At 52.7% G+C, this 21,826-nt stretch overlaps 1 protein-coding gene across 1 annotated transcript in view; it reads right to left on the bottom strand.

The window, feature by feature from the left end:
* Positions 1-10,278: 10,278 nt before the first annotated feature.
* CDC37 (cell division cycle 37, HSP90 cochaperone) overlaps positions 10,279-21,826 on the bottom strand; it is an 82,130-nt gene continuing 70,582 nt past the window's right edge. Inside the window, exon 8 of the mRNA XM_069604088.1 lies at positions 10,279-11,111. Within this exon, the coding sequence (XP_069460189.1) occupies positions 10,959-11,111 (153 nt within the window). The 3' untranslated portion in view covers positions 10,279-10,958. The remainder of the gene's footprint in view (positions 11,112-21,826) is intronic.

Genomic DNA, 21,826 nt, shown 5'->3' with positions numbered 1-21,826 from the left:
GAAGAGAGGCTGGGATGGATAGGCGTTATCCTGTGGATACTACAGGGAGGATCCAGGGGTCGGTGAAATTCTGGTGCCAGAAGTCGGCATGGAGAGCAAGCCTGCTTTCCCTCTGAGGCTGTCGCGGAGGAGGACTGGAAAAAGCCCTCTCTCATATACCCCCCTCCCCACCCTTTTTGTTGCTTGCCCCGATGCTGGGTTGGCAAACGGTCCGTCTCCCTGGACCTCCGCTCTTGGAAGTCACGGAACCTTCAGTATGTACGCCCCTTGTCCAAGCGCTGCTGTGACTGGGTGTACTTTTTGGGCCTTGTCTTTCTCAGGATGGATAAGGACTTGGCCATTTGTGAGCTGTTTTTCTTTTTATCCAGCTCCTCGTCCATGGTGGAGTGGAAGAGGTCAACCCCCTCGTACAGCAGGTCTAAGATGCGCTACTGGACATACGGGTTGAATTTCGTAGTACGGAGCCAGGCCATTCTTCTCATGTCCGTGGCAATACAGATGGCCCGGCCAGAGGTGTCAATGTGGGCCACGGTGGACTCCATGATGTCTTGTGCCTCCATCTTGGCCTCTGCCAATCCCGCCTTGAAACGTGATTGGCTCTGTGCCGGAAGCTCTGGGAGGAAATCCACAATTTCCCACCAGAGCCTCTGGTTAACGGCTGCCAGCATGGCATCAGTGTTGGCTTGACGAAGGTGGAAGGACGTGTCGGAATACAGTTTCTTCCCGTACACCTCCAAGATCTTCTCCTCCTTGCGCTGCAGAAGAAGAGGCCGGGGACGACTGAGGTTTGGACTATAGTGATGCCGCAGCGATCAGCGAGGAGTGTGGCTGAGCATGGGCCGATAGCAAGATTGTATCCTCCTCCATCTGCCTGTACTTGGCATCCAGGCATTTATTGACCAGCTGGACCGAGTGGGGCTTGGGCCAGCCCTGCTTGGCCAATGCAAAACTTACATGGTTGGGTTAAGGGGTAGAGAGTTCACATCTTTGAAGGAATGAGAAACCTTTTTTTGCTAGGATCTATTTTTGATGCTTGCTCTCCTGACTCAAAGGAAAGGTAGCACAAGCTGCTGACTTATGGGTAGCCAACAAGGCCACTCACAAGGACTCTGCCAACATAGAAGTTCGATCATATTACTTTAAGAGATTAGTGCTATGTATGAAAAACAATACATTTGAAACAACTTGTGTTTATGAAATGAAACACACCCTCCTGAAGAACCAACGAACTTGGGGAAACACGTGTCGAGGGAATGTTCTAAGGTATCTGAATCCATTTTTAAGAAGGAAATAAAAGGATTTTTGTTTGACAAGTACTTGAAGTTGAAACATTTCATTTGACAATTGCCATAAGAATATACTTAAAGGTGCGCAGGACTGAACAACTAGAACCGTTTGATTCGCTTTCCAGAACAGAATTTGGATGTTTATAACTCCATTCCAGATAAAAAGAATATTATAATGACAGTGTTCTTGTAAATGGTCAGGAGACCCCTGCCATCAGAGACACTGGGGGCAAGCATTACAGTGGTTGAAAGATTTTTCAAACCTGAGGATGTAGCTAAGGCACCTAAAGGTCCCACTAAACATGCAGGAGGCCCTATCCAAATGGCTCCTATTCTGCCAGCTCTCATCCACTGCAATAATAGTGTACAGAATGAAGTGCCAGGGAGTGTCCTGTTGGGAAATAACCTGAAATCTCTTGGAGTAGTGTCTAGTACTGCCAGGCCTCCCAGCAAAAAGACACAGGAGCAAACAAGATTGGCCAGAGAGGAAACCTTAAGAGACTCTCTCAGTTTGAGGTTAAGGAGATTTCAAATGCCTTCAATCCACAGGAAGGACACCCTTCTACTTCCAAGACAAGGAAAGGGACAAAGGAGAAATCTAAGATCTTTGGGGGAAGGGTTTGAAACCCCCGAGGACTGTTCCAGGTCACCCCAGTGACCCCTTCCTCAGCTGATGCCGAGTGGGAGGACCAACCAAATTCTGTGGAATCAGCTACTGGTGACAGACCTGGAAGAAAAACTTCCCCGATTTGGAGATCTGGATCCTAGAGACCATCCTGAGCTGCAGACTACTTGCAGAATGTGGACCCTCAAGGGCAGACTACAGCAGAGGACAAAGTGTCCCTCTCTAGAATGTCTGCGCCAGCAGACAGCTTCCCAGCTGGAAGTGCTACAGTGAACTTACTGGGTCTACCCCAGGGGACTACAGGAGACTGATAGTGCCCCAGGAGGCGAGACAGAAGTTCCTACAGTTGGCTCATGAGATCCCTCTGGCTGTAGCAAAACAGAAAGGTGATGGCTGGAAGGTTTTGAATTAATCATAACCAAGGGCAAAGCTCTGGGCAACCCTCCAGACCATCGTTTTTCAGCCTGCCAAGCCATTACAGAAGGGGAAAAACCATATGCAAATCAGGCTTGGTCCTATCCCAAAAGGGGCAGTCCAGCCCAAACTGCTAGGTCACATCCCTTCTGCACGAGACCACAAGCATCCCCAGACATGTTTCAGCCTTGTTGGGCGTCATCAGTGAGGAGTAGCTTTGGTCTCTAGGCCCAGCAGACTCGGGACCCACGTCTTCTGGGCATACCCGTCCCACTCGGGGTCACTTTAGCAAAACAGAAAGGTGATGGCTGGAATGTTTTGAATTAATCATAACCATGGGCAAAGCTCTGAGATCCCTCTGGCTGGTCACTTGAGTTTCAAGAGGACCAAGGAGAGGCTATATCTGTACTTGTAATGGCCCAAGATGGGGGCTGATGTAGATAAAGTCTTGTTGGATCTCATAGCTCCACTTTAACAGAATTTCTCACTACATCCCAAAGAGGTGGATCTGCTCAGCATCACCTAAATTCCAGAACACGTCCAACTACTGAAAAATAAGCAGCACAGGGTAAACAATTGCATAAAGTGGCCCCTACCATCTCCCACATCAACCTAGCCTTGAGAAAGGACAGCTTACGATTCAGGAACGCATTCCCAACTTTATGGAGCTCGGCTATACCTACCCATAAGTGGTGAAGGAACACGTTACTTACCTGTAACTGTTGTTCTCCAGCATGGATCTGGCATGGATTCACATGCTCATGAATATTCCCCGTCGTCAGGCCGGGAATCCTCGGTATAGAAAAAAAGCAGTATCAGTTTTGTTTCAGATCTGTCTTTCTTAGTAGTAACTAATCACTGGTGTCTGGGTCATACTGCCCCCAGCAAATGACTGCCCTCTCCCTAAGCCCCGCCTCTGGCAGCCATCCTCAGATTTGGTAGCACATAAAGTGGCAGTATGACCAAGTGAAGAGCCGCAGAGGGGTAGGCGGGAGGGTTCGCATGTGAATCCATGCCAGACCCATGCTGGAGAACAACAGTTACAGGTAAGTAACTTGTTCCTTCTCCAGCATGGGGTCTGGCATTGATTCACATGCTCGTGAATAAGAGAATACATAGCAGTACACACATGCACAACCACGGGAGGTGGCAACAGGCTCAACATTAAGCAATACAACAACTCAACATTAAGCATCTCTTACCTCCTCACCAGGCTCACCTTAAGCGAACAGGTTGCGCAGCACTGCTTGGCCGACCCTGGACTCCTCCCTGGAGTCCTGATCGACGCAGTAAAATCTTGTGAAGGTGTGCGTCGACCTCCACGTCGCAGCCCTGCAGATGTCCAGCAGGGGCACACCAGACAGGAACGCCGTGGTAGCAGCGATCGCTTTGGTCGAATGGGCTCTCGGACGACCAGGCAGCGGTCGGTTTGCCAACCGGTGACAGTGCATGATGCAGCCGGAGAGCCATCTGGAAATGGAAGTCTTCGAGAGAGCCTTCCCTTGATTCACAGTCCCAAAGTTCATAAACAGTTGTGATGTCTTACGAAAACTCTTCGTGCGGTCCACGTAGAACTTCAGCGCTCTAGCAACGTCTGGCGAGTGCAGAGTCCTTTCAGCTGGCGACGAAGGAGACGGGAAGAAAACTGGCAACTCCAAGGGTTCGTTGAGGTGGAAGTCCGACGGCACCTTGGACATGAAGGAGGGGTGCGTACTCAGCACCACCCTCGTGTCGTGAAACGTCAAGTATGGCGGCTTGCAAGATAGGGCCTGGATCTCTCCCACTCATCGTGCGGAGGTGATGGCCACGAGAAAACGCTGTCTTCCACGACAGAAACTTCAACAGTGCCAAATGCATAGGCTCAAATGGGCCCCCCCCCCCCCCCATGAGCCTGGTCAGCACCACGTTGAGCTCCCACGCCAGGGCAGGGGCCTTCACCGGCGGGAATGATCGGAACAATCCTTTCATAAATTCCTTCACCAGTCGATGAGACCACAAGGACGCCCGTCCCGTCGTTCTGGTGTATCGTGAGATGGCGGCCAGATGTATTTAGATGGAAGCATGAGCTAGTCCAGCCTTGGCCAATGACTGTAGGTACTGCAATACTTGAGGGGCCGTAATCCGCAGAGGGTTAATCTTCTGTGCACGGCACCAGACAGAGAACCTCTTCCATTTCTGTCCGTAGCACTTGAGAGTTGAGGACGCCCTGGCCTTTGCAAGAACCTTTCTGCAGTCGGCCGGGATGTCGTACCCTCCAAACTCTAGTGCTGCAGGAGCCAGGCCTGCAAGTTCAGCGACTCCGGGTTGTGGTGAAGAATGGCGCCTCCTTCTCTGGAGAGAAGATCTGCGTCCGTCGCCAGCTTGACTGGTGTGGATGTTGACAAGTCCAGAAGGTCCGGGAACCAGATCTGTCTCGGCCACGCCGGTGCGACGAGGACCATCCTGCACCGGGACCTCTTGAGCTGGTTGATGAGCCAGAGCAGCAACGGCAGCGGAGGGAATGCATAAAGAAATAGGCCCTCCCAGGGGAATGAGAAAGCATCGCCCATGCTCCTCGGCTGGGGGAACCTGCTGGCGAACCTCCGGCACTTGGAATTCGTCGCTGTCACGAAGAGATCGATTTGGGGTTCGCCCCATCTTCGGAAGAGTCGATCCACTTGATCCTGGCATAGTTCCCATTCGTGGCACGAGCGCAGCTCTCTGCTGAGTGAGTCGGCGATCGTGTTTTTTATTCCTGCCAGATGAAGAGGCACCAGAAACATCCCTTTGGCGACGGCCCAATGCCACAGATCCTGGGCTTCCTTGGATAGGGCAGGGGATCTGGTTCTGCCCTGCTTCCAGAGGTAGAACATCGTGGTGGTGTTGTCGGTGAAGATCCTCACCACTTTGCCCTTGAGGGACGGAAGAAAAGACCCGGGGGCCCAGAACACTGCGCGGAGCTCCAAGACGTTGATGTGGAGTGACTTCTCCTCCGGGAGCCAAAGGCCTCTCGCGTGATGATCTCCGGAGTGCGCTCCCCAACCTTCTCACTTGGTGAGCTGGGGTCTGAAAGTCCGCACCCGCCGATGGGAGCCGGTACCCCACCACCGGATCGCCTGACGGAACATCTCGTTGAGGGCAATCCTGTCCTCGAAGCTGCCCGTCGACTGGACCCAGCGGGCGTCGAGGAACTCTTGTAAGGGGCGCATCCGAAGCCTGCAAAGGCGCACGAGATAAATGCAGGAGGACATCATCCCGAGGAGGGACTTTATAGATCTTACCCTGGCCATGTCCGTGGCCAGCAGACGCTGCACCTTGCCCAGAATGGTCTTGGTCCTTTCCTCCAACGGCGAGGCCAGCTGCGCCACTGTGTCGAGCTTAGCTCCCAGAAACAGGGCTACTTGCGACGGAACCAGGTGGGATTTTGGAAAGTTGGAGAATCCCAGGTCCGTGAGCAGCTGGACGGTCTTCGCAGAGTGCTCCACGGCGAGCTCCCTTGTCCTTGCCCGGATGAGCCAGTCGTCCAGGTAGGGGTAGACGTGGATCCCCTGTAGGCGCAGCGGCGCCGCCACCGGTGCGAGGCACTTGGTGAACACCCTGGGTGCAGTCTTCAGTCCGAACGGGAGGGCCTTGAACTGGTAGTGCCGCCCTTGGACCACGAACCTGAGGAACTCTGTCTTTTTAGAATGGGGATGTGGAAGTATGCATCCTCCAAGTCCAACGACGACAGGAAATCGCCCTCCTCCAGCTGTCCCGGCACGTGCTGGAGGGTGACTATCCGGAACTTCTGTGGCTTGATGTACTTGTTCAGTCGTCGCAGGTCCAGGATGGGGCGCCATCCTCCCTTCTTTTTTACGAGGAAGTGCCTTGAGTAAACTCCGGAGCCCCGAAGCCTCTTTGGGACGAGCTCGATGGCACCCTTCTTGAGCATCGCCCTTACTTCCAACAGTAGTTGAGGGACGTGATTTTCCTTCCTGGCCACGGGTGGAAAGCGAGGGCACTTCTCCTGAAACTCGAGGGCGTGCCCTTGGGCCAGGGCGTCCAGCACCCAACGGTCAGTGGAGATGGACTACCACATGCGGACAAACCTCGCAGCCGGCCTCCCACCGGGGTGCTTCGGCTGGGGCTCGACCCCACGGTCGGTTCAATCTTGTTTGGAGGCCGCCTTGCCTCCTTGTCGACGACGGGCACCACCTTACTTGCCGCGTCCCCTGTAGGCTTCCTGGGACGAAGATCTTGCCGCTTGGCGGTACGTGGAGGAGCCACTGCCGGATCCCTTGGAGGCACCTTGTCTGCCTCCGGAGCTCCGAAAGGACGGCCGTCGTTGTTGGAGCACTCCCAGTGCCCGGGCAGTCTCAGTGTCTGTCTTGATGGCCTGAAGGGACTCATCAACCGCCTTCCCAAACAGATTGTTCCCGCCGAAGGGCATGTCCAAAACCTTGGTTTGTACGTCCTGGCGGAAATCCGTCGCCTTGAGCCATCCTCGTCGTCTCAGGCAAACGCTGTTACCCAACTGACGGAAACCGGTGTATGCAATGTCCGTTGCCACCGTGATGGCGTGGTCCCAAGCAATCTCACCTTCCTGTAGGATTTCAAGGGCCTCAGCCCTTTTGGCGTCTGGAAGGAAGTCCAACAGAGGGGCGATTTTGAACCACAACTCCCTGTCGTAGCGGGCTACGATAGCCAGGGCGTTGGCCGCCTTGATAGTCGTCGCTGCGGATGAGATGACCCGTCGTGTCCAGCTTCCTGCCCTCGCCGTCCGGCGGGGAAGTTGAGGTCGAGGCCGATGCCCCCCCAGCTTTCTTCTTTGCCGCTGCTGAGACGACCGAATCCGGGGTAGGTTGCGCCTGAAGGCACACGGGGGCAGCGTCGGGGACCCGGTACTTCTTCTCGTACCGGTCCCTCTTTGCCAGCGCCGTGGCAGGGTTCTTGAGGGCGAGCCCCTCATCCCAGAGGTCATCAAGAAGTGGCACAGCGAGGACCATCTTCCTTTTAGCCTCGCGCCATTGGTAAAGGAACCCTTCCTTCTCTTCTGGGCAGAGCTGGAAGAGCTTGGATGCCCTGGAAATCATGGCATGAAAGGATCCAATCTCGTCGGGCGGGGACGCCCGAGCAGGGGGCGACAGGGGACACGTCCCGTCGTCGCCTCCGTCATCATCTGTACCTGTCATAGCCGTGTCCGTGCCTGTATCATCCCCGTGGGTAGTAGACCGGGGGGGTGGGGGGGTGACGAGGGAGGCAGAGCAGGCCGCAGAGGTGGGAGAGGTGGCGTAGGATGCGTCGTCCTCTTATGCAGTGGACTTTCCGAAGGTCCCGTCGGTTCCCCCGTCGGGTCTGGCTCAGGTACCTCCGTCGGGGGGAGGGGCAACCTTGTCCTCATCTCCGAGCATAAGGACTGAATCGCTGACAAAATGGCCGCCGAAGTGCCCTGCGGTGCCGGAAACGACGGGCGCGAGGGCTCTTGAGGAACCTCGTCGGCGACACCGTCGCTCTCGTCGTCGCCCTCGTCGGGATCCCTCCCGATGGGCTGGGCCTCTTCCACGAATTCGATGAGCTCTTCTTCAGAGGTCGTGTCCGTATCCACGATGGCCACCTGCCCCTCACCCACCTTTCCCAACGAGGACTTCATGGGGGTCTTCTGAATGGGCCTGAAAGACGACTCCCTCCGCGGTGGCAGAGAGACTCTGGGTCCTGAGGTCGCCTTCAATGGCGTAGCCTCTACAGGCTGAGCCAGGGCCGCTGCGACATCCTCAATCGAGGTCTTAGCAGGGTGAATTAAGGCCATTGTCACCTTCTGTATGCCTGGGGCCTTCACCTTGGGGGGAGGGTCCGAGCCTCGCTCCACCTCTGCCGGAATCTTCGAGATCGACCGGGGCCTCTCCAGAAGCTTCACCGGGTTCTCAGACTTCCTCTTACCCGAGCCAGAGCGTTGGCTCGTGGTTGATGGCGCCGGGGAGGATGCGCCCTGCCTGGCAGCCAAGGAGCCCGACCGTTCGGCGCTCCCGGTGCCCGCGGACTCGCGGTGCTTGGCCTTTTGTTGGGCCTCCGTCGCCGGGGCACCCTCACAGGACTTAGAAGACCGCTCTGACTTCTTTTTCTTCTTCTCGCCCGACGGGCTCTTCCCTTCCAGCCAGTTGGCGAGACGGAGGTGGCGATCCTTCATGGTCCGCTCCAACATGTTCCCACAAAACGCACAGTCCTTCTCCGTGTGCGTCTTGTCCTCATGGAGACAGTAGAGGCATAAAGAATGCTCGTCCTCCTTGAAAACATTCTGAAGCTGGCATCCAGGGCAGGTCCTGAACAGCTTCCCGGGCGTCGAGCTTCCTTTCTCCTGGGCCATGTCCGGGGTAGGCCTCGGAACTTCTGGAATCCTCCAAAAGCTTAACTCGACATAATCTTCACCCTTGAGGGGTGTAGAAAACTCCGAAACGGATCCCTTTTGATCGGAAGTAGAAACGGTGGAGCTTGAGGCTCTATTTAATCGTAAAATGAGAAATCTCCTGAAAATGCACGAAAACGCAGCAAAAGCTCGAGGACTCCCAACACTTGAACGTGCGGTAAAAATCTGAGGATGGCTGCCAAAGGCGGGGCTTAGGGAGAGGGCAGTCATTGGCTGGGGGCAGTATGACCCAGAGACCAGTGATTGGTTACTACTAAGAAAGACAGATCAGAAACGAAACTGATACTGATTTTTTTCTATACCGAGGATTCCCGGCCTGACGACGGGGAATATTCATGAGCATGTGAATCCATGCCAGACCCCATGCTGGAGAATTTGTGAAATCTAAAATGCATCAGGCATGTCGGCTGTGAATGTGATCTTCTCCTTTACTGCCTTCTACCCCAAACCACACCCCCCCGCCCCAGCCCCCAAACTCCTCCTCATAGCACTCCGAAGCAATTTTGTTTTTTGCTTTCTCCAAGACTCCAAAAACAATTAAACAAATACCCAGCTAAATACTCACCATCCCACAAGGTCAAAACATTACTAAAAACACTGCCAGGCTGAAAACCAAGGCTGGTTCCACTTCAGGAAATAACAGGTCTTCAAAGAACACCTTATTGACACTGCCCCTCTTCCCAGAATACCTCCTACACTCCCCTACATTTCTGTAATTCAGCAACCCGACTGCCTCACTTTTTTGACAGCTCTCGGTTGAAGCAAGGTAGCTTCAAGCTAATGAAATCCCACACATTAATATATTCTGCTCCAAGAACACGGTCCCGCTTTATGCTTAGTTGGAGGACACACACAGACAGCCATAGGAACTAGTCTACATGTGTAAAACTACCCAAATAGTTAAAAGGAAGAATTGATTCAAATAAAACAGCAAATAATGAACTCTCACAGGCTGTGCTACATTACATCCATCCCTTTGTACGTTATCGCCATCTTTCTTCACTCATCTGATAACTTTCGAAACATCTGCAAGAATCTCAGCATTCACTTATTTCTCTTCCTTCGTATAGCCCCCGTAGTCTAGCCTACAGAAGGCATACTTCCTTTGCAATAAAGATACTGTCCAGCACCATCAAATGCCCACTTCGATCTAGCAACCTCCACCTCCCACCTGTAAACTAACCTGCAGGTATGAGCCATCCATACCTTTCCTTCAAGATGCTTAAGAGTGAAGACTACCAGGAGAACTCCACCCATGTCGGGCCATCAAAAGGATTGAGCTAGGAGTGTGCGCAATCTGAGTCGCATGGAGATTTGAAAAAGCAGGCTAAACAGCACACCCTGTTTGGCCACTCTGATTAGGGATGACCTTCCAATGAGAAATGGCCAAGTACTCTTGGCAGCAAAGTAGCTTAGCAACAGACCAAGGATGCACATATATGGGCTGCACTTGCCCACAGGACTAGGTTTGAAAGCATTGAGCATAATGTTCTGCTCGCCGTCTGAAGAAACCAAACTTGTGATCACAGCGCTGTGGACGACCGAGAAACCCTGACAAATAAGCATCGAGGAACTGCGAGTAATTCCATGTTTATTATGGTGGAGCACTTCCTGAAATAGTTTCGCTTCAGACACAGTAAAAGGGAAGCAACAGATTTGGCGTGCAGAAGACAGAGTGCTCAAGGGGAGCCTGGAAAAGCCAACACTCAAGGTATCAGACATAGGACTAAAACAGATAAAAATTGCATCCAAAGAAAGGTGGACTAACCCAAAACAAGAATAAAAATCCATTGTGTTGCCTGAAAATGAACCGGCTCAAAGTCAGGTGGCATCCAAGTGTATCAAGCTGCCTCCTTGAACTCATCAAGCAGAAACAGCTTCTTAAATTGTGTCTGCGCCCCACATTTTCAGGCATACAGGTGTGTTCTAAATTGATGCTCGCCTGCCCACATCCAGTGTCTGGCTCTAAGATGTGCAAGATCTAGCAATGTTTAACGTCTCTATCGAAGCAGTGGAGATCAGGGATTGACATCTCCCCCAAACACAAGCTGCAGCTCTTCGTCCCAAGATGCTATTCTCGACAGATTACAGGCAGTTTGCTTGCAGTGTCAGCCAATCAGTAGGTGCCCCCAAACATACATATACACAAAGGAGGGGCGGCAATGTATGTTGTGTAACGTGTGCCTTTAACACTCTGGTGTCAAAGGAAAGGGGGATGCTGAGAGAACAGAGCCAAAGTTTAGTTTCTCGCCAGCTATGGTTTTTCGGATTCTTCTGCACTCTCCTTTTTTGCTTCTTCATAAATAGGTTCTTCACCCTCCTCTGCCTTCTCCATGTCTTCCGAAGTCTTCGAGTTCGGCACCCAGAGCCCAGAATCAATGCATTGTTTCATGTAGTATTTTGCTTCCTAGAAAATAAATAACCTTGTTAAGCATCAGATGGGGATCATGCAACACATTTAAAAAAAATCCTGTTATGTCAATGCTCATATATTAATTACATTGCATGCCGAAAAAAATCCTACTAGGTGAGAATTGGAATGAACTGGCAGAACATGAGTATCAAATAGACTGCCTGAGAAACAGGCAAAACAGGATTTAACAAACTGAAAACGCATGTCGTTTTGTGCATGTTACATGCACCACTCAAGGGATTTTAAATCACTGGAGAAAATCAGAAATTAATTGCCTGCAACGCATTTGCTAACAAATCGTCAGCTACCATTCCAAGCGGTAATCCGCAGAGCTCCTAAGCAAGTGCATGCTCACCTACCAGGTTAGAGCCATCCCTCCAACCTACACCTTCTCAGAACTCAAGGAGATGACGGGAGTGGTGACAATGCCCACCATTTCATACATTGTGCCTTCCTTATCACCTCTGCACACAAACAGCAAGGCACCAGTGTGTGGGAAAGGCACGCGAGGCCCAGTAAAAAAAGAAAAGTGTGCTGGTGCAACCTCTGCACTCACTGTAGGTTAATTTCACACTGCAGACTCGACCAAAAAATAAGTTACTCACCGTAGTGACTGACGTACTCTTAGTCCATAGTCCCCTTTCCGCCATACTATCTGGGCGTCCCTTCCAAGGGACGTGAAATGGAACCCTTCAGAAAAAAACCTTTACTCTTTAAATTTAGAGAAGCGCGGGGGTGCGGCCCAGGGAGCCTGTGCTGCCATGACTCCGCCCTCCGGGGCGACACCCCAGTCCCCATTGACGCATCGACAATAGATTTAACATTGCCTAATGACACCAGTATTATATAGGGGGAGGTTGGTGGGACGTATGGAGGAAAGGGGACGATGGACTAAGAGTATGTTAGTCACTATGGTGAGTAACTTATAATTACTCTTACGTCCCGTCCTCTTACCTCCATGGGGCAATTACAACTGAATGTAGCCCGAGGTTGGAGAGGAGACCCTCATTAAACAAATAGGTTCCTGAGAACCGCCTGACCGAAGGCCGCATCAGATCTAGAGCCGGCATCCAAACAGTAATGGTTAGAGAAAGCCGAGGGAGAGGCCCAAGTGGCTGCCCTGCTTATGACTTGCCAAGGGACATGGCGCTGGAATGCGATGGCCGTTGCCTTGGCCCCGACTGCGTTGGCATGCATGTTGTCTGGAAGTGGCTTGTGCTGACCCTCGTACGCTTCTTTGATGGCAGAGACCATCCAGCGGGATATGGAAGCCTTAGAGACCCGATGCCTGGTCTTGAGCCTCAAAAAGTGACTAACAGGGCGCCTGACTTGCGGAAGCCTTTGGTCCTGTCCCAGTAGAATTTTAGGGCACGCCCGACATCCAGGCAGTGCAGCACTCCGTTTCGTCCTTCGGATCGGGAAAAAACATAGGAAGGACTATTTCCTCGTTCAAGTGGAACGCAGATGGAACCTTGGGCAGAAATGCCAGGTGGGTCTGTATGACTACCTTGTCCTTGTGAAAGGTGGTATATGGTTCAGAGGTGACCAGCACCTGGATCTCGCGGACTCTGCGAGTGAAGGCAAGACCGACTAGTAAGGCCGTCTTGATGCTGACCAGCCGGATGTCCACGGACGCCATTGGCTCGAATGGTTTGTGCGCCAGGGTGCACAAGACTATGTTAAGGTTCCACACAGGGTGCGGTCTCTTGACGGGCGGATAGAGCCTAGCCACACCCGGCAGATGTTTCTTGACTATAGGGTTGGAGGAGAAAACACCCTCCTCAGAGTTCCTGTAAGCCCCAATGGCTGCAAGGTATGTGCGGCAGGTGTCCACCTGCACGCCAGAATGAGCGAGGTGCGCCAAAAGGAGAGCACGTCGTCCAAAGTGCACGCCAAAGTGTCGATACCCTTGGAGTCTGTCCAGTGGCAGAATCTGGTCCATTTGCTTTTGTACTGGGCCCTGGTGGCTTTGCTCCTGGCGCCCTGTATGATCTCCAGATTGGCCTGTGAGAGGCTAAGTTTCTGAAGCGTTACCTGCTCAGGTACCACTGTGTGAGGGCTAGTTTCCCTGGCGCAGGGTGGATGACTCTGCCCTCCTACTGTGCCAGAAGATGCGCTGGGCCCCTCGGAAGGAGAACCAGGGGCACCTCCGAGAGGTTGAGTAGCTCCAAAAACCATGGACTGGTCGGCAACCATGGAGTTATCAGCATGTTGAGTCGGTGAGACTCCTTGATTTTGCCAATTACCCTGTGGATCAGGGCAGTGGGTGGAAAGGCGTAGGCTTTCATGCCGGTTCACTGAAGGTGAAATGCGTCACCCAGAGAGCCGGGGCCCTGACCTTGCCAGGATGCGAACTGGGGACACTTCTTGTTGTACCAGGTGGCAAAGAGATCCATGTGGGGGTGACCCCACCTGTTGAAGATCTCAATAATGAGGTTGTTTAGCTGCCACTCGTAATTGTCCGCTTACAGGTTGGATTCCCCCCGGGAGGTGGACTGCCGTGAGGTAAATGCCGTTCTCCAGGGCCCACTCCCACATGCTGATCGCCAGCCTGCACAGAGAAGGGGATCTGGTGCCTCCCTGTTTTGTAGACATAGTACATGCTGGTCGAGTGGTCTGTCTGGATGAGGACAACCTTGCCCTTGAGAAGCGGTCAGAATGCTCTGAGCGCTAGCCAGGTGGCATTCAGCTCCAACCAACTGATGTGGTATTCATGCTCCTGTTGAGTCCAGGTGCCATGGACCAAGAGATTGTCCAGTGCGGCTGACCAGCCCTCGAGCGAGGAGTCTGGTCATGGTGGCCTTCGGAGAGGGCAGCCGAAAGGGCTTGCCCATCCGTAGGTTGCAGTCCCTGGACCACCATGTTAGGTCCGGGTGGAGAATATGGAGGAATCTAGAACAACCATGGATTATGAGCCCTGCTCCCGATTCCATGAGGCTGCAAAGTGTCGCTGAATCCTCCTCATCCTTAGTCTTGTGTGCGGCACGGCTAATAGAACCGTTGCCAGTAGACCAAGGAGATGTTGGTGCCACCATGCCAAGGTCACCTCTCTGCTGAGGAAGTGGGCGGTGGGCCTCTTATTGGTCGAGATTGTCCTCCGACGGGAAGACCTTCTCAGAGCATGTGTCCCAGATGAGGCCCAGGAATGTCAGCGTCTGCGTAGGGTGCAGCTCTGACTTCTTGAGATTGAGCGAGGAGCCCAGATCGTGCAGTGTTCATGAGGGCACTGGAAGAGTGGTGAACCGCTTCCAGAGATGTAACCCTGACGTGCAAGTCGTCGAGGTATGGGTAGATGTGGAGGCCCTGAGCTCTGAGGGCCACCACGGCATTCATGAGTCTGATAAAGACTCAGGGGGCCGAGTTGAGGCCAAAAGGAAGGACCTTGTATTGAAAATGGAAACACATGATCCGGAATTGTAGGAAAGAATGATGCGGCTGCCAAATCGGGACGTGTAGGTACACGTCCTTCAGGTCGAGGGAGCACATCCAGTCTCCTTTGTCCAATGTCTCCGCTATAAAAGCTGGCGTAACCATCTTGAGTTTTTGCAGGGTTAGTGAGAGTTCGAGGGTGGAAAGGTCCAGCACAACTCTCAGACCCGCCTGGTTCTTTTTCTGAATGGCGAAAATCCTGGAGTAAAAGCCAAAGCCTCGCTGGGCGGCTGGAACTTGCTCCACTGCCTGGCTCGCTACGAGCCACCGGATCTCCGCCAAAAGAGTTGCTGTCCCAACCTGTGGGAGTGGCGGGGAGGAGAGGCTTGGATAGGAAGGCGGTACCCCGTGGATACTACAGAGAGGATCCAGGGGTCCGCGAAATTCAGAGACACGTGGACCCGAAGGGGCGTGTTATGCTTTCTTTCCCTCGGAGGCTGACGCTGCGGAGGGGGACTGGAAAAACCCCTTACTCCCCCTTTCCCCCTTGTTGCCTGCACCGGCTCCGAGACGGCGAGCGGTCCGGCTGCCTGGATCTGCGTTCCTGGAAGCCATGGAATCCTCCAAATGTACGACCCCTTTCCGAGCACTGCTGAGATTGGGTGTAGGATTGGGGGGTGGCCTTTGTAAGAATGGATAAAGACTGTCTTTTGTGAACCATTTTTCTTTTTGTCCAGTTTGTGAACCATTTTTCTTTTTGTCCAGTTCCTCATCCGTAGAGGAGTGGAAGAGGCCCCCCCCCCCACCCCTCCGCCTCCACTCGAACGGTAGATCTAGAATGCGCTCGTGGACATCCGGGTTGAATTTTGTTGCCCAGAGCCAGGCCGTCCTCATGTCTGTGGCAATACAGATAGCACTGCCTGAGGTATCGATATGAGCCACTGTGGATTCCATGAGGTCATGCGCCACCAGCTTGGCCTCCGCTAGCCCCGCCTTAAAGCGTGATTGGCTCTGGGAGGGGAGTTCCCGCCATAATCTCTGGTTGACGGCAGCCAGCATGGCATCAGCGTTGGCTTGACGTAGATGTAAAAAGGCGTTAGAATAGAGCTTCTTGTGCTATGCCTCCAAGATCATCTCCTCCTTGCCTGGCAGCGTTGCAGAGGAAGAGGCGGAGGACGACTGGGGCTGGAGTATAGTGATGCCGCAGCAATCACCGAAGAGTGTGGCTGAGGATGGGCCGAAAGCAAGAGTGTATCCCCCTCCACCTGCCTGTAGTTGGCCTCCAGATGTTGATTGACCGGCTGGGCCAAGTGGGGTTTGAGCCAGCACTTCTTGTCCAGGGAGTCTACATCGGTCTGCATAGGAAGCCCCGATTTGGCAGAGGGGCGTTGCGTGAGGACTTCAGCCAGTACCCCCTCTGCAGGCTGCGCCACCTCGGGTTGGGGGAGGCCCAGGTACTCCGTCAGACCAGAAAGACGTTTGTGGAAGGCCCTGGCTGAGGATGGCTTGTCCGGATCCTCCTCATTCGTATCCTGTGGATCTGGAGGATCCTGGGGAGGAGGAGTAGTGGTAGTTGGCGCCGAGGCTGGGGTACAGAGCCCGCGGCCGGAGCCTGAGGTGGAGTTCTCTGTGGAGTCGGCTGGGGAGCCAGAGGAGAGGGCTGTGCCGGGGCCTGGGGCGTTGGCATCTGTGGTGCCTCTAGCATTGCAGGAAGGACTTCCCTCATGGCGTCTATGATGATAGCCCCCATCTGAGGTGGATTCATGAGGCAGAGAAACTTCTCTAAGAGCACCTCCTCACTGGCCAAAGAGGTGGCAGAGGGTGCCGACGGGGTAGCAGGGAGCTGCTGGAGCCGCTGCATACCCTGTCCATATGTAGACAAAGGAAAGCTGCCCTGCGTAAATGAGGGGTAGACTGTAGGCCACGTACCTGGTTGCGGCTTGTCCCACCTTGACACTCGTTCTTCGCCAAATTCATGGAATGGCGTACAGGTACCTCTTTCTGGCACAGAGGCTATTTTGTCGAGCTGCCTGCCACGTACCTGCAACGTGGTGCTCGGCCCGGTGGGCCTGGCCTCGTCCAAGACTCTACCCTGAGGCCCTGCTCCTCGGGCCTTGGCCCAGTAGGTGTGACACCCTCGACCCGGGGGTCGGTAGAGCTGTGTTAAGAGCCCCCTCAAATGTATTGCTGGTATTAGAGCATAGCCCCTCAGCCATTGTGCCGGTAAAAGGACGGAGCCCCTCGGGTGTACACCCGGTAAAAGAACCCTCTGGTCCCTCAACACTGCGCCCGGGAGGATCCGAGGATCCCTCGACCCGAAGGCCGGTAGCTGAAACAGCCTTGGTGCATGTGCCGGTAGAAGTAACTGGCTGGTCCCTCCTGCGCAGGTGAGTTCCTGGGAAGGAGTCTCCCTTGCAGGGTGTGATGGAGAATATCGGCCCTACCTTGGGCCTAGCTCGATGCTTCACAAAACTCCTGAGATCCTCTGGAGGCGACCTCTGGAAGAGCTTGCTCCACCTGGCTAGTCTGTTCTTCAGTGCCTTCGAGGATAGCGAGCCACACGCCGAACATGATTGCCAACCGTGGTCTGGGCCAAGGCAACGTAGGCAGAAGGCGTGGGGGTCTGATGTTGGGAAGAGCCCGTTGCAGGATGGACACCTGCTAAACCATGTAGACGTCGACATTGGCCGGGGACGAGCGTGACGCCTGATGACCGAGTACCTGAATGATGGAGAAGACAAAAAAAAGACAAAGAAGTATCCGGGCGTGGATTTACATGACCGAAGCCAAACCCAGGAGCGCTGGTGAATTCGGCCGGTTCACGTCGACGCAGAAAAGGGAACTGAGATGTGGCGCCCGAGGGCAGAGTCAGGGCAGCGCATGCTCCCTGGGCCGCACTCCCGCGCACCTCTAAAGTTAAAGGGGAAGAAGGCCTTTTCTGGTGAAAAAGGTTCTGTCTCCTGTCCCTTGTACAGTATGGAGGAAAGGGGACGGGACATAAGAGTACAGGGGAGCAAAGTGATTTAACAAATAATTTGCACCTCTGCTGTTGCTGCATTGTCAGATTAGTAGAGAGTTGTATTTACCCCTTCTACTGACCCATCTGAAAGGGTGCCCCCCCTAGAGGTTCTGGGAGAGGCTCACTCTCCTCCTCTTCTTCTTGATCAGAGGGTAAGAGCAAAGCGCCTATCTGGCCTGGAAACATAAGCCTTGAGACGATTGGTACGAAGACCCAGAGGGCCTCCCCTTGCAGTCAAATAGTTGACCTCTCCAAGTTTTTACGCAACTTGGAAGGGTCCTGTCCACTTGTCCTGTAAGACCCTCTCTGTCTTACTGGGACTATGATGAGAACGTGTTGGTCTGGAGTAAACTCCACCATGATTGCCTTCTGGTCATGCCAATGCTTGACCAGAGCTTGACCAGCTTTCAAATTCTCAGACGCCCATGAGACCTAACACATGGTCAGTAATCCTTACTGGCTTGAGAGAAGGAACAATATCCAGACCCTTCTTTATATCAGAGCTAAAGGGCCTCTGAAAGGATGACCATAAATTAACTCAAAAGGAATAAAGACCACTCCAGTTTGAGGAACCTTTCTCTAGGCAAAGAGAAGGCATGGCATAACAAGGTCCTACTTTCTTCTAAGTGGTTCTTCTAAAATTCCAATAATGCTCTTCATTGCTCTATTAAACCGCTCGACCAACCCATTTGTCCGAGGGTGGTAGGCGGTTGACAACTTGTAGGTGACCCCTCAGGTTTTCCACATGGCTTGCATGTAGTGGGACATCAAATTTCACCCCCCCGTAATAAAACTTCCTTATAAAATCCTACTCTGGTAAAAGTACCAAGCAGGGCCTTAGCCACTGCCTGAACAGTAACAGTTCTCATTGAAACAGCTTCAGAGTACCTAGTGGTATGGTCCACTACAACCAATATGAATCGGTTGGCTGAAGTTGGAGGGTCTAGGGGACCAACGTAGTCAATCCCCACCCTCTCAAAAGGAACTCCAACTGGGGGAGGCACTAAAAAGGTGCCACATTCTTGGCTCCACTCTTACCAGATAATTGGCAAGTATGGCAACTCGTACAATGTTTCTCAATTTCTGCACCCATCTTGGGCCAGTAAAAGTACAATGATATCCTCTCCTTGGTCCTCTTAAAACCTAAGTGATCAACCAGGGAGACTTTTGTATCTCAATTCTTGGAGTACCACCAGTCTCCTGAGGTCCCCTGGAATTGGCTCCATATGCTCATTATAGAGGGGTCCATCCTCCCAGTACAGCCTATGCCTCCCAGTGTCTTTCCCTTCACTCTGGGAAGATGCCTGCTGGCATAGACCTTCTACAGAGGGATCCTCTCTGTCCCCTACTATAATCTGTTCTTGAGGGTCCACCTTCTGCAAATAAGGTTTGCACTCAGAACTGTCTCTTGGATCCAGATCTTCCTCCACCTCCGACTCATTAGAAGATGCTTCTTCTGGGGATTCTTCTGGTTCCAGCTCAGCCTCAGCTCTACAGGAACCCTTTTCCTTGTGGAAGCTTTGGGCTTGGGGCCCTTCTTTCCTTTAGAGATTTCAGGTTTTCCCTTGGTCTCAGTTGGAAAGGTCTTTTAAGGTTGCCTCCCTTGCTTTCCTGCTTAGCTCCTTTCTATTCTTAGAGGAGGGCTTTACGGTGCTGGAAACTACACCCAGGGCCTTCAAGTCATTGCCCAAGAGTACCCTACTTGGCAGTTCAGACTGGACACTCAGCGACTTTAACAGTCATGTCATTACATTTAATGATAGCTGGCAGTATGGGACACATTTGGACTGGACCACCTGCTATCTTGGTAACCAACTTCATCAGGTTGAAAGAAACTTTCATCTACCACAGTTATACTGGCCAGTGTCTCTAATAGCAGCGGTGTCCTGACCATTTACATTTACACGTACACTGTCTTTATAATACTCTTATCAAGAATGGAATTGCTGTGTTGTTCCCACAGTCCCAGAGATACTAAGGATAGTCTAGCTTGAACACCAATGGGTTCATCAGCTTGAGTTTTAAAGCTAGCACCAGTCATTGGTATATCCACATCATGCGTGAATGCCAAGCTGACAAGGGGATCCCTGAAGGTTTACCCTTACATCTGGGATCTCCTTTCACATGGCCGCAAACCACACATTTCCCAAATGTCTTTTGGAATGGGGGTTTCTGGTAACCTCACCCTGGTTTCGGCTCAGAGGCTTCACTAGAGCTATAAGGTTGTTTAGGAGGATATTTACCCTTCTTACATTTGTGGCTTTTTTGTAGGGGATTTTTGGAATGATCCTTTGTATGCTTTTTTCCCCATTCTTCTGCTCTAACTTTCAGTGTTATGTGGATGACGCCCAGCTCTCATTTAGGCTCCCCTCAGCCTCTACTGCTCCTTCTCTCATACCCGACTGTCCACAATTCAGACATGGTGTGCCTCGAATTATGTCTGCCTTAATGCCAGTGAGACTGAGATCCTCCCGAGTGGGACCCCCGCTTCCACCTTCCCTCTCCCACTCTGGCCACCCACACTTGGCCCTCTATCTGATCCTTCCTGCAAGGCCAAGAACCTTGGGGTAATCTTTGATTCCACCCTCGCCTTATCTCTGACGTGTCTAAGAAGTCACTATCAGCTGCACCACCCAAGAGGTATTCTTCCTTTTCTCACTTTACCCCAGAAGCTCACTGTCTCCAGAACCCTGGTCCTCTCTAATCTGGACTACTGCAACAACCCTTTTCTAAATCTTCCTGCCTCTACTCTTCGCCCTTTACAACTTATCCAGAAAAGGACTGCAAGACTCGTCAATGGTCTCAAGCATAGGGATCGTATGGAACAAGTTACTTACCTGTAACTATTGTTCTACAGCATGGGTCTGGAACGGATTCACATGCTCATGAATATTCCTCGTCGTCAGGCTGGGAAGCCTCTGTAAAAGAAAAAACAGTCACTTTCAAACTGTATTTCTCCTCTGAACCAATTAATGAGCTCTGGGTCATACTGCCCTCAACCAATGACTGCCCTTTCCCTAAGCCCCTCCTCTGGCAGCAATCTTCAGATATGGTAAGCACAAAGTGGCAGTATGACCAAGTAGAGACGCAGAGGGGACGGTGGGAGGGTTTGCATTTGAATCTATGCCAGACCCATGATGGAGAATGGTTATATGTAAGTAACTTGTTCCTTCTCCAGCATGGGGTCCAACCTGGATTCACATGCTCCTGAATAAAGAATACATAGCAGTACACCATTACAACCTACGGGAGGGTGGCAAGGCTCAACAGAAGCAATCACTCTTACCTCTGGAACAGGCTTACCTTCAAGCAAACAGGTTGCGCAGTACTGCTTGGCCGACTCTGGACTCCTCCCTGGAATTCCCGTCTACACAGTTCAATTTTGTGAAGGTGTGTGTCAACCTCCACGTAGCAGCCCTGCAAATGTCCAAGGGCACACCAGATAAACGCTGTCGTGGCAGCGATCGCTCCAGTAGAACAGGCTCTCGGACAGCCAGGCAGTGGTCGGTTTGCCAACCGGTGACAATAAGTGATGCAGCCAGAAAGCCACCTGGAAATGGAAGCCTTGGACAAGGCCTTCCCATGGTTCACAGAGCCAAAGTTCACAAAAAGCTGAGAAGTCTTCCAGAAACACTTCATGAGCGCTGACGTTTTATGTGGCCCGCAAGCCACATCCATCGAGTGCAAAGTCCTTTCAGCTGGCGATGAAGGCATCGAAAAAAACATAGGCAACCCCAAGGGTTTGTTGAGATGAAATTCCGACGGAACATTGGGCATGAAAGAGGGGTGCGTCCGCAGCACCACCCCCGTCTCGTGGAAGGTCAAATAAGGTTGCTTGCAGGACAGGGCCTGGATCTCACCTACTATTCTGCCAGAGGTGATGGCCACGAGGAAAGCGGTCTACCAACAGAGAAACTTGAGTAGAGTGATGCATATGCTCGAATGGGGGCCCCAAGAGACTAGTCAGTACCACGTTGAGTTCCTACGCCAGGGCTGGGGGCCTTCACCGGCAGGAACAAACGGGAACAGACCCTTGATGAACTCCGACTAGACGGTGCGTTCAAAGTAAGACTGTCCTGGAGAGCGGGTGTAGCGGGAGATGGCCGCCACATGTACCTTGATGGAGGCGTGCACCAGCCCTGATTTAGCCAATGACAACAAGCACGGAAGGACTTGGGGGGGGGGGGGGCGTGACATTCAGAGGGTCAATCTTCTGCGACCAGCACCAAGTTGCAAAACGCTTCCATTTGTGTCCGTAGCACTTCAAAGTTGACGACACCCTGACCCTGGTGAGGACCTCCCTGCAGTCTGCCGGCAGCTC

The sequence above is a fragment of the Ambystoma mexicanum genome, chromosome 3q (assembly GCF_040938575.1).
Source record: "Ambystoma mexicanum isolate Mex_15411 chromosome 3q, UKY_AmexF1_1, whole genome shotgun sequence".
Classification (NCBI taxonomy): Eukaryota; Metazoa; Chordata; class Amphibia; order Caudata; family Ambystomatidae; genus Ambystoma; species Ambystoma mexicanum.
This window is presented reverse-complemented; position numbering and strand designations above follow the sequence as displayed.